This window comes from Beta vulgaris, chromosome 7 (assembly GCF_026745355.1).
Source record: "Beta vulgaris subsp. vulgaris cultivar EL10 chromosome 7, EL10.2, whole genome shotgun sequence".
Classification (NCBI taxonomy): Eukaryota; Viridiplantae; Streptophyta; class Magnoliopsida; order Caryophyllales; family Amaranthaceae; genus Beta; species Beta vulgaris.
In genome coordinates, this window is record NC_079208.1 from 41,362,535 (window position 1) to 41,374,275 (window position 11,741).

The 11,741-nt window shown below is 36.2% G+C and overlaps 1 protein-coding gene across 1 annotated transcript; it reads left to right on the forward strand.

Annotated features, from left to right (window-relative positions):
- The first annotated feature begins 8,377 nt into the window (after positions 1–8,377).
- On the forward strand, positions 8,378–11,741 carry LOC130589544 (uncharacterized). Its single transcript, XM_057390825.1, has 3 exons — positions 8,378–8,699; positions 8,846–9,331; positions 11,554–11,741. The coding sequence occupies exons 1-3, from the start codon at positions 8,378–8,380 to the stop codon at positions 11,739–11,741; spliced, it is 996 nt and encodes a 331-aa protein (XP_057246808.1).

The following is an 11,741-nucleotide window of genomic DNA, read 5'->3' on the forward strand; positions in this document are numbered from 1 at the left end:
TGGCGATGTCGTTGTGCATCTGTTTCTTAATGTGACGCACTTCTTCCACCTTCTTTAAGCACCCCACACATGCTTCCCTTGGCATGAACCCAAGAAAGTCCTTTTTTTAGTAACTCATCACCCGTAACACATAAATCCATCCTACTTAGCATACCATCACCCACACGACAGGTTACTTCCTTAGAAGTAGGAGTTAACACATCAATAACATGAAATATCTTGGTGAGCCACAGTCCATATAGATAAAGAGATCGGTGATGGACAAGTTTTAGGTAATGAAATTTCGTTTTGTGGAGGATAGAGGCTGATCTTCGAAATTGAGAAAGTTTAGAAAATTGACAAACTTCATCCTCATACACGGTGTCAAGATTCCTACCCCTGAGATTGAAGTGATTCCAGGAGAAACGTAACAGCAGAATTACCTAACCATTTTGTGGGATAAATTCGACCGGATAAAACCCTTGGAGAACTTGCAGATTTCGAAACTCGTGGTCGTTTAGAGGAGGAAGGAATGTCGGTCTTCGCAGCAGATGAACCGCGCCGTTTTCGAGGCGGCGGTGTAGCAGATGTAGTGGCAGCGGAAGGGGTTGAAGTTTTTCGAGTGGATCTTCGAAGTTTCCGAAACCGGAGGGTGGTTTTGTGGCGGTTTTGTGGGAGGTCGTTTTGAGGCGAGGGTTTTGAATCGGCGTTTGGTGTAAGTGGGTGGTTTTGGGGGAGACGGTGGGGGTGTTGGTGTGGGAGAGGGAGTTAGTGGGTCGACGGTTTTTGTGAGAAAACGCCGGCGAGCCACTGTCTTTCGTCCCATGGTGAAGGTTAGGAAGAAGATGAAAGGTGTTTAGGGTTAGAGAGAGAGTGAAGGGAACCGGGTAGCTAGGGGGTTTTGGATATTTTTGAAATGAGGTAGGAGAGTGGTTTTCGGTTATGGGTTTTTGAGTTGGAGTCCACTTTTCTTTTACGACACATGCCTTGCATAATTTTTAAAATAAGTTTTATAAAACAATTTTGAAATTCTTTTAGTTTTGTCAAAGCAACATCAATGGAAATTTTCGAAAATGGTGGTACTTTTGTTGGAATTTTTATGGAATTTTTCTAAAGCAACTTAGGTGTCAGTTATCAGGACAGCATCAATAGCCTTTCAGGAGTCTTGAATTAAATCAAACATCTGACTTAGTGTAGGTATAATCTTTTGAACTCTTAAGTTTGCAAAGGGATCAAATAAACACATAAATCAACTAGGCACTAGAAATCAATCCCAAGGCTAATCCAAGCTTTTCAAATCTTTCACGAGCAAGTGGTTTAGTGAAAATATCAGCTATTTGGTCTTCAGTACAAATAAAATCAAGGGCTTCCTTTTTCTACATGATTGCTTGTTTGTTTTAGGAACCCATATTTTCTTGGGTCCCTTTTTCTTACGTTGAGCATCTAGTATGTCTTTCCTAACCCAGATTTGAGTAACATGTTTGACATTCTTTGCAATTCGATTTTTCTTTTTGTTGCAGTCGTCAATTAGATGACCATTATTACCAAAAATTGCAAATTAGATATTCAGGAAGGCCCACTATTTTCTCTTTCGAAAGTCTCTTTCGAAGGTTCTGGCACTGAGCCTGGCACTGGGTTGCTGGTCAGTATATCCTAATCCAGTTTTGTTCATGTTGTTTGTGGTGCAAGTTAAGTAATTTAGAGCATTCATCCCATTAGTCCATTTTTCGTGCATCTTCGAGCAATAGAAAGTTGTGATTCCAAAAATTCAACTGAGGTATTTAAATCACTACTTCTTTTTCGGGAAGTCTCTAAGTCTTTTTTAACTTTATCCAACTCTTCTCTTATCTTTGCATCACTAGGCAACATTAGTGGAACAATTTAGATTGTTGTCTTGAGTTCTTAAGATTATTCAACTCGTCATTTAATTTTTCAATTTGTTCCTCAAGACTAGATTTTTCAGCTTCGAACTCAGTAACTGGCACTGAGCTATTTACGAGATTATCAACTAGAGTCTTTTCTTGTTTTAGTGTGTTTATCTCTAAGTCTTTCTCGTCAATCCTTTTCATCAGAGTTTTTGTTTCTTTCATAATCCTTATATTCTGTTTCTAATCCAATTTTTAGCCTGGTCAAATTTTTTATTTCCTTTTTCATGTATCAAAATTATCATTCATGTTTTGACAATCATCAATTACGTTTTCAAGCAATAGCAAGCTTACTTTTGAAAGAAGATGAATTGAAGGTTTTAAAGAAGTTAGACTTACCTCACTGTCTTCTTCCTCTTCAAGAGGGTTCGAACTTTTAGCCATCAAGCATAGATGCGAGTCGTCATGGTCAGTGCCGTCTTCAGAGTTGTCTGTACAGCATTCAGACATAATTTTGCTTCGTGGCTCTGAGCTGGCACTGATCTCGTCAGAATCCGAGTCTCCCCAGACTCGCGATCATAGCTTTCTTGTACTCTTTTTCGACTGCTCTCGTTTTTCTTAGGCTTTTCTTCATCCCAAGGGACATTCTTTAATCCTGTGATCGAACTCACCACACTTGAAACAACCAGAGTTAGTAGCACTTTTCTTGGGGTTAAAAGTAGTACCATTACCTTTGAAGTTTCCACTTTCCTGAAGTTGTTGCTCCTGTTCTCTTTTAAGAAATTTTGAAACTTTCTAGTTAGAGACGCTACTTCTTCATCACTTTCACTATCATCCGTTTCTACTTCAGTTTTTAAGGCCAACCCTTTATTCTTTGGTTCATTTGATTTAGGATCTAAAACAAGTTCATGGGTCATTAAAGAACCAATTAGTTGTTCTAGTGAGAGTTTTGTTAGATCTTTAGCCTCTTGAATAGCAGTGATTTTGGGAAGCCATTTATTAGTCAAACTTCTTAACACTTTTCTAACTAAATCTTCAGAAGAATAGATTTTTCCTAAGATCTTAGTTCATTAGTTATTAGTGTGAATCTGGTAAACATATCTTTAATAGATTCGTCCTTATTCATTGTGAACAATTCATATTCTGGACTAGTAAATCTATCCTAGACTGTTTTACCTCGTTTGTACCTTCATGGGCCAATTCCAATGTGTCCCAAATTTCCTTAGCAGTGGTGCACGGAGATTCTTGAATATTCATCAGGTCCAATTCCAGATTGGAGAATACTCATAGCTTTGAAATTCTTTTCGGCCTTTCCATAGTCAACAGAATTGTACTCATCTTCCTCCTTGTCGATCAGGTTTCCTTCATCATCTTTGTTTTGAATAGGAAGAGGTCCAGTCTTTATGATTCTCCAGCATTGAAAGTCAGAACCTTGAATGTAGATCCTCATCCTAGTCTTCCACCATCCATAATCTTTCCCGTTGAAAATTGGACACTTGGAATACTTGTCACGAAAGTCATCTTGTGTGTTCATGTTTCTATTCTCTAGATGTGAGTCTTACGAGAATAGCCTGCTCTGATACCACTTGTTGGAACCAAGGGAACACTCAAGAAGGGGGGGTTGAATTGAGTGGTGAAATCTAATCGATTTTCGCAAAAATCCTTTTACAGCTCAGTGCCAGGCTCTGAGCTGAACACTCGAAAATTCTAATTTGCGTTTTTGCGAATAATAAACTTAAAAGATATTAGATTTGACACAGATATAACGTGGTTCAATCTCACCTCTGAGATCTACGTCCAAAGAAACAAAAACTCTTTTATTTCTTTGAATCCTAAATATCAAACTCTTGATACAATACGATTCCCCTCACTACTAACCCTAGTAATGACTCCCAACACTTAACTCTAAGTGTTGCACTCTCTATAATGTAAAAGTTACAGAAAAGAACGATCCTCAAAGATGTGCTTCTTAGTCAAGCAAATAGAGGACAATTACAATGTGAAAAGTAACTTAAACCTAACCGCTCAGTGCTATGCTCAGTGCCAAGGAAATAGTTTTCAGCTTTTTAATTAGACTCGATTTATTCTCTGAAAACGTGAGATTTAAAAGTGAATTCTGATTCCCTTTTATAGACTTGTTAGGACGAAAATCACTTAAAAATATCTTTATCTTTTAATCCTTGATTTAAGGGATAAAACTTTATCTTTTTCTATCTTTATCTTTTACAAACAAAGATAAGTTTTCCATCTAGATTTTCTTTTTCAACTCAAAGTCTGATTATATCTAAAAATTATTTTTCCAAATCCTTTTTAGAAAATCAGAAAACATGATTTAATAAAACTTAGTTTTATAAAAATCTTTTTATTAAAAACACGTTTTTATTCAAAACGATTTTTTATCAAAATCTTTTTCAAAAAATCGTTTTAGATAAAACACGGTTTATAAAATCTTTTATCAAAACTTGTTTTTATCAAAATCTTTTCAATCATTTTTATCAAATCTTTTCATCACGTTTTTATCAAAATCTTTTATAAAACTTATTTTTATTAAAATCTTTTATACACGCAATTTTTTAGAAAATCTTTTTCTTTAAAAACTCGTTTTCTAATCCCTTTTGATTTCTGATTTTGAAAACTTATTTCCTTTTTATATAGAAATATTTTATTATAATTATTTACTTTCTTAACTCAAAGAAGATAATAATTATATTAACTTTATATTTCTATATTGAGCACATTGCATATTACTAAGCATATTACATTTGAATCTAAAGTTACTATTCTAAGAAATTATAAACTCGAACTTCATTCTTGATTCTTCTTTTCTTCAAAGTCTTCGTTTATCAATTTCTTTCTTCATGCATCTGTTGCAACTGTTACATACTTTCATGCTATAACATATTATATTAATTTTCATCATCAAAACATAACATGTGCATAAAACATAACATGTACATGCACAACACATATCCTAAACAAGAAAGCCACTCAGCGAGAGGGATAGGGCGATTCAGCTCACCCCAAACCCCCTCGGCTAAACAGCGGTGGCCTCAAAATGATGGTCCCATTCAGCTAGGAAATCTTGGAAACCCCTTGTAATATCCCGTATTTAAGTAATACTAATTGTCGGATTAATTATGAATTAAAACTTTTCAAACTAACAAAAAGGAATTATAGAAATTAGAAAGAATTATAAGCTACTTCAAGTTCCCTTTATTTAATCAACTATTGGACAATAGAACAAATACATATTTAAGCAAAAATAGAAATTACAAAAGTGCCCCTATGAGTATAGCACTAGCCCATCTTCTTCCTTCCTCCCATTTCCTTCTTCTTCGACAAATTTCAATGTTCACACATGAAATCAACTATTTCACCAGCACATTTCGACACACATGTCAGAAATCTTCTTCATTAGTCAATAAAATTTTCTACAATATCTCACAAAATCTGGAACTTTGAATTCTCCATCTTCCTTCATTAATATAACTTGACCAAAGCTTTGAATTATAAACTGAACAGGAAGGCAATGACAACCTTCAACAAGTTCTATAAATACCGATTTATTTCGAAGATTTGCCAACGCAAACAAAACGAAAAATCAGAATTTTGTTTGCCAAAAATACCACAAAAAAATACCACTGCTTTCCTACTCTGTTTTGGGCAAGCTGCCCGCACCACCACAACGCCACCACCACCAGTGGTGACTTCACGTACACCATAGCAGCCACGCCACCAAACATTCTGTCGACACTCCTTTCTTTCTCTCGCAGCACCGCCACGACCCACCCTCGCTCAGCTCACGCTGCACCTTCCTTTTTTTTTTTCTGTCATTGCTGCCACTGCAGCACATTGCCGACGACGCAACCACGCTACGGCCACGCCGTAACAACCCCTCCGCCAGCCCATCCACCCTTCTTCTTTTGCTACACCCACTCGCAGCATCTCTCTCTTCTCGACTCACCTGTGCTGACGCGCCTCCACCGGAACCAACCCCATATTCACTCCGACGAAAGCCGACGAACCAACTCCAAGTTCACCATTGCAGCTTCCTTCTTAGCGACACATTCATCGTCGCCTTCCTCTGTTCTTTGCCGAAAGATAATGAACATTACCTTTTATTTACTTTCTCTTTCCTTTCTTCCTTTTTGGGCCTTAAATGTTTTAATTGTTAGCACTTACTAATTATGATATTTGGGCTCAAGTAATATACAACTTATTAAGTTTGTTGTTGAAAGTATTACATACAATTATAACTAAATGTAAAGTATAATATAAACTAAGTAATATGATTTAGCATAATTAATGGGCAAGTTGGGTGAAACAAGTTTAATAATTATAATATAAAGTAGTCTTATCCTTTATTTTGTTAAGTTCATATTATTAACTTTGATTTATTAATATTTAAATATGACAAGTTTAATTTTATAAAAGCTAATGTAAGAATAATAATTATTTAAGTAATAAGATGGTATTTGTAAAGTTTAGTAAACAAAAGGAATATACATAGTCCAACTATTAATTTGGTTAACGAGTCAACCTTATAACTATAATAATAACAAATGAGGGAAGTTACAATATTAATCATCTCGTTATTAATTATAAAGGGATATTACAAGCCTATCCCGACTATCAAAGTTACTAAGCAGGATTTGAGGTAACGTCTACTGCTAACACCCGCATTCCCTTTCTAAATATATGTTTTATAGATTTTATAATGTTTATGTTAAATTATGCTTTTATGGATTGCGGGATATGAAATCTTTTTATGAACATGAATTTCATGACGTTAGTAATTTTGATGATTTGCGAAAGATTAAAGAATATGATTTCATGATGATTGTGAAGTATAATGTATAAATAAAAAGAAATGGAACATGATAAAAAAAAGTGAAAGATGGTTCTTGGCAGTACGATGTTATGTTGGTCGTGCACGTACCGTTCTATTCTATGGCGGAAACGCCACCTTCTGGTTAGGGGCAATTGTCCCTGGTGGCACCGCACTATGCATGGCTTTATGCCACCTTCTGGTTAGGGACATGTCCCTGGTGGCTATTGCCCTATGATTATGATGATGATGATGATGATGATGATGATGAGGAGACGTCCCTATGTTATACTCGCCAAGTTACCAATAAGATAATTATGATGATGATTATGATATGAAGATAATAATGAATTTATGTTTACATAAAATGTTTTAAATGTTTTTACTTTATTCTCTCCTCCCTGTTTACAACTAAATTGAATTGAAATGAATTTACGATGTTAGAGTAGTATGTTACTAGGCTTCGGCTCATGACGTTTTGCTTTTCATATTTAGATAATGACGGGGATGACGGAACGGCGTAGCAGTGAGGAATAATTACTACTTAATTTATGCAGACTCTTATTATTATGTATTCTAAGCTTAGAACATATTGTGAACCTTAATTATGTTCACCTAGTTATTTAGCATTTCTAAGTTAGTTATGAAGTTTAATATTTATAAAGTTACGTTCTTTAACGAACTTATGTTGCCTTGTATTTTCCAAAAGGAAAGTACGGCAGTAACGCACCGACTAAGTTAAGTCTTCCGCTGCTAAGTAAGAGTTAATTAATGAATTAACGATGCTTAGGAGTCGGGGCGTTACAGAATGGTATCAGAGCCAACGGTTCCGAAACCTTAAGTAAAACCTTAAAGGTTATACGTATTTCAATTAAGAACTAAAATGGTTTAGGATAATACTTTAGCTAACATGAGATATAAAATAAATAAAAATAAAATGGTTGTAGATAAATAAGGAAATCAATAATGAATATGAGTGTGAGTGATAGGACGGGAATGGGAAACTTTTACGCTACTTTAACGCTGTTGACAGAGTATGTTGCTGGCAATGTATGTCATAAACGTAAAAATTTTATGTGTTAGACGATGGCCTCAATGAAAGTGACCCTATTAATGGAGGAAATGCAAACCACGAATCGAGGTCACGCTCGAAGAAATGAGGGCAAGGATTGACGCATTGCGTAGCGACCCTGTTTTTGGAGATGCCACGGAGATGCTAGTGATAACCGAATGGATTTAATGAGGCTGATGATGATGGAGCTTTTACAAGGAAATCGACAAAGGCCTAGAACTGAACAAGAAGAGTGCTCAAACATGTTCAAGAGGTTCTCGGCTCATAAGCCCCCAACTTATGATGGAAAGCCAGACCCCACTGAGTTTGAAGAATGGCTCAACGGCATGGAAAAATTGTTCGATGCTACCCAGTGCCCCGATAAGTGGAAAGTTAACTTTGCAGTCTTTTATCTGAAAGGACAAGCCGATCTCTGGTGGAAAACTGCCAAGGAAATGCAACAGCATCCTGGATTCGGATGGGAACATCTAAAGGAGGCCATGCGCAACCAGTTTTACCCAGTCATTGCAACTCCAAATGGAGTCGGAGTTTATTCATCTGAAACAGAGGAATATGACAGTCTTGGAGTACGCGGTGAAATTCAATGAACTTGCTCGATTCGCTCCAGACTTGGTTTCCACTGATCGTCAACGGATGAATCGTTTCGAAGGAGGTCTAAACGTTGACCTTCAGGAGAAACTAGCAGCACATATGAGCAAATCCTATCAGGAATTGTATGATAGGGCCATCAATGTCGAACGCAAGACGAAACTTAGAAAGGAGGTGTTTGAGAATGGTAAGAGGAAAGGAAAACCTCAAGAAGGCCAATCAAGCAACATTTTCAACAAGAAGTTGAATATTGGTCACTTGGAGGGGAACCGTAATCAAAGACAAGTTCCTCAGTGCAACAAGTGTAACAAGCAAGGCCATTGGGCAAGGGATTGTCGCAAAGGCACCGACCAATGTTATCTATGTGGTAAATAAGGCCACATAGTGAAAGATTGTCCTGTTCAAGAACAGCGAGGCCACAACGTGAACAACCATGGCTCCACAAGGAATCAAGGGAATGGACAAAACTCCACTTATAGCGGCAATGCAAACAATAATCGAATCCTCTGAAAGGACCTCCACAAGCTGGGAGAGTGTACATGATGCAAAGAGAAGAAGCTGAAGCGGATGATACCGTCATCACTGGTACTTTTCCTGTCCACTCCATACCCGGTTGTGTTCTTTTTGATTCTGGAGCTTCACATTCATTTATATCTACTACATTTTCTAGAACTTTGAATGCAAAACCATGCCCTAAATTCTCTGCCATGCCAGTTTCCGTCCCAAATGGTGAATCTATCTCATGTGATGTCATGTATAGAAACTGCCATATCCTTATAGGAGGCTATGAATTCCTAGTTGACCCAGTTCAATTTGAATTAACCGACTTTGATGTGATCTTGGGAATGGACTGGTTATCCAAGTACCAAGCTGACATTAATTGCCTTAACCATGAGATAACCCTTAGAGGACCCAATGGGTGCAAGGTTTCTTATCGAAGAAGAAGATCCAAACCCCGTATTATATCAACCTCCAAGGTATTCAAACTACTTGAGAAGGGTAGTTTGAATACCTTGGAGGTTGATATAATATGTCTTAGATTGAGACATATTATATTAACCGATGACCTTAAACTACATGTCCTAACAAGTATTTATAATGTTTTGAAATGTAAGGACTAGTTAACTTTTATATCATTCATATCAAATAGTTCATGTCGTATTATTTCACACATAATAGTTAAAATTCATATTTATTTTACTTTTTCTAAGGACTGGGGATAAGCAAATCAAATCTAAAGCTAACATAATATCAAAGCGTTATGTGTGAGATGAGGTCTTATTATCTATTTGTGGGTATAGGACTATGAGTTTATGGGCATAAACTATCACCTTATGAGTTTAAAATAATAGATATCTAGGTCAATTAATTTAATTTGATAGATGTTAGGTAAATTTGATATATGTCTGGGTTAAATTAATATTTTCTAAATAAAGCTGATAAATATTTAGGTTAAACTGATATCTTATAGGTTAAAATTATGATTAAATTGATAGATGTATGAGTTGAAATGATAAAAAATATGACTTAAATTTATAATTGTGATGCTTAAACTATTTTTTTTTTACCTATATCTATTATGTCTTAGATTGAGAGGGTCTCATAGAAGACTTTTCGATATAATTTATGCATATAAGATGATTAAAAGACATAATTACTACAACTTCAGTGTTCATGTATTATTGATCACTTGAATTTATAAATTTTAAAACCGCCATGCAACTTATTACAAAAATGACATGAAAAACCATACTTTCAATTTATTATGACACGAACATACTCCCCAAGATGGGGAATAATTTTATTAAGACAGACACAAAAGAAAAATCATGCAGTTATTGACGACACACCAAAGTGACCCAGTCCGAGCACTGCACAGCCACAAATTCTAAGAGCACCTGCCATTGAAAAAGCCGCTGCATCTAAGACCAGGGCAACATGGGTGAAGATGACCACACGTATCACCACGTCCTGGACACCATCGGCATAAACCTCCTATCCCACCAGTGGCTCTGGTATCACACCATAAGCCTTCGCAACACTGGGGCATTGAGGGGAGGTCTATGCATGCTGCATTAGCTGAAGTGCAACGTAAGTTGCCGCCTCCGCCGCTTTCAAGAAGGATGTTTGAAATCCTCTGCAGCTCTTGTGACACTCCGGGATATTCAACGCCAGCCGCCACACAAGTACCTGCCATTACAGTAATAATAAACAAGAGAAACATCCTACTTGCTACGTAGCTCTTCACCTTCATCTCTCCCATGATAGTACTGTCTCTCTCTCTTTTTTAACTCTCTTTAGTTTGCTGGTTGCTGAAAATAAGAGGGAGAGCCCCTCTATTTATAACCAATCCATGCGTTACTTGATGTCACCTAGCTACAAATTAGTTCACGCACCCAAGAAATTATTGTTTTATATTGGACGTTTAAATTATTCATTATCATCACATGCATTGCATTATTGCACTACTACAATGTTGGAGACAACGTAATCAGTTAGTATTAGTTAACAAGAGTTGCCTTGGTTTGTTATTAGTTTGGTATAGTTTGTTAGATTGTACTAATATGATAATTAGTATAAATAGTAAGTCCTTGTAATATTTCTTTACTTTTCATCCCATAATAAAATGTAGTTCTTTATTCTCTCTTTCCTCTATTTTCCTCTGTACTGTATTCTTCAACCTCAAGCATATCAATGGCTTCTTCTTCTCTTCCTCCTGATTATCTTCCTCCATAATCACGAATTCTAACATGGTATCAGAGCAGGACGAATCCTAGCTCAAATTCTTCCGCAAATTCTCTTCCAAATTCACAAAATTTTATCTTATTTTCTGCGATTTTTCTGGGTTGTGATTTCTTGTTCGATTTATCGTTTATCAGATTGATTGTTCGTTTAACTGGGTTTCTTCTTCCGCAATTTGAGAATTTCTTCCGCAATTTAATAATTGAGATATCTTCTAGAATTCTTTCCCTGAAATTCGTCGTTCAAACTTCCTGAACTTTCTTCTTCAATATCTCACGAATTCGTTGTTCACTCAACTTCATCAATTCAATTTGGGTTGAATGTCATTTGCGAAATATTTTCTGACCTAGAAATTCATTTTTCCCCAAAATTTCTAGGGTTCTTTTTGCGATAATGTTGATTCGCGAAACTGAAATCACCATTTCTCTCCAATTCGTTCTGTTAATTCATTTTTTGTTTCGAGTTTCTTTGAATTGAAGGGGAAGATGGTTCTGCGATTAAAGTGCCTCTAAGAGATGCTGCTACTAAAGAGGTTGTCCTGGGTGCTCCTGAGTATTCTGCAAGAGTAGAAATAGTAGTTCTTGAAGGAGACTTTGATGGTTTATGGGTGTATTCATCTTATGCAAATTTGTGTTTTCTTGGCAATTCTTCTGAAAAGTTGGCTTAA

What these genes read in the sequence shown, in the direction of transcription:
- LOC130589544 (XM_057390825.1), top strand. Translation starts at nt 8,378, where the DNA reads ATGAATCGTTTCGAAGGAGGTCTAAACGTTGACCTTCAGGAGAAACTA. An exon ending in CGACCAATGTTATCTATGTG is followed by an intron (nt 8,700 to 8,845) that starts GTAAATAAGGCC and finishes ATCCTCTGAAAG; the next exon opens with GACCTCCACAAGCTGGGAGA. An exon ending in ATTCAAACTACTTGAGAAGG is followed by an intron (nt 9,332 to 11,553) that starts GTAGTTTGAATA and finishes TTTGAATTGAAG; the next exon opens with GGGAAGATGGTTCTGCGATT.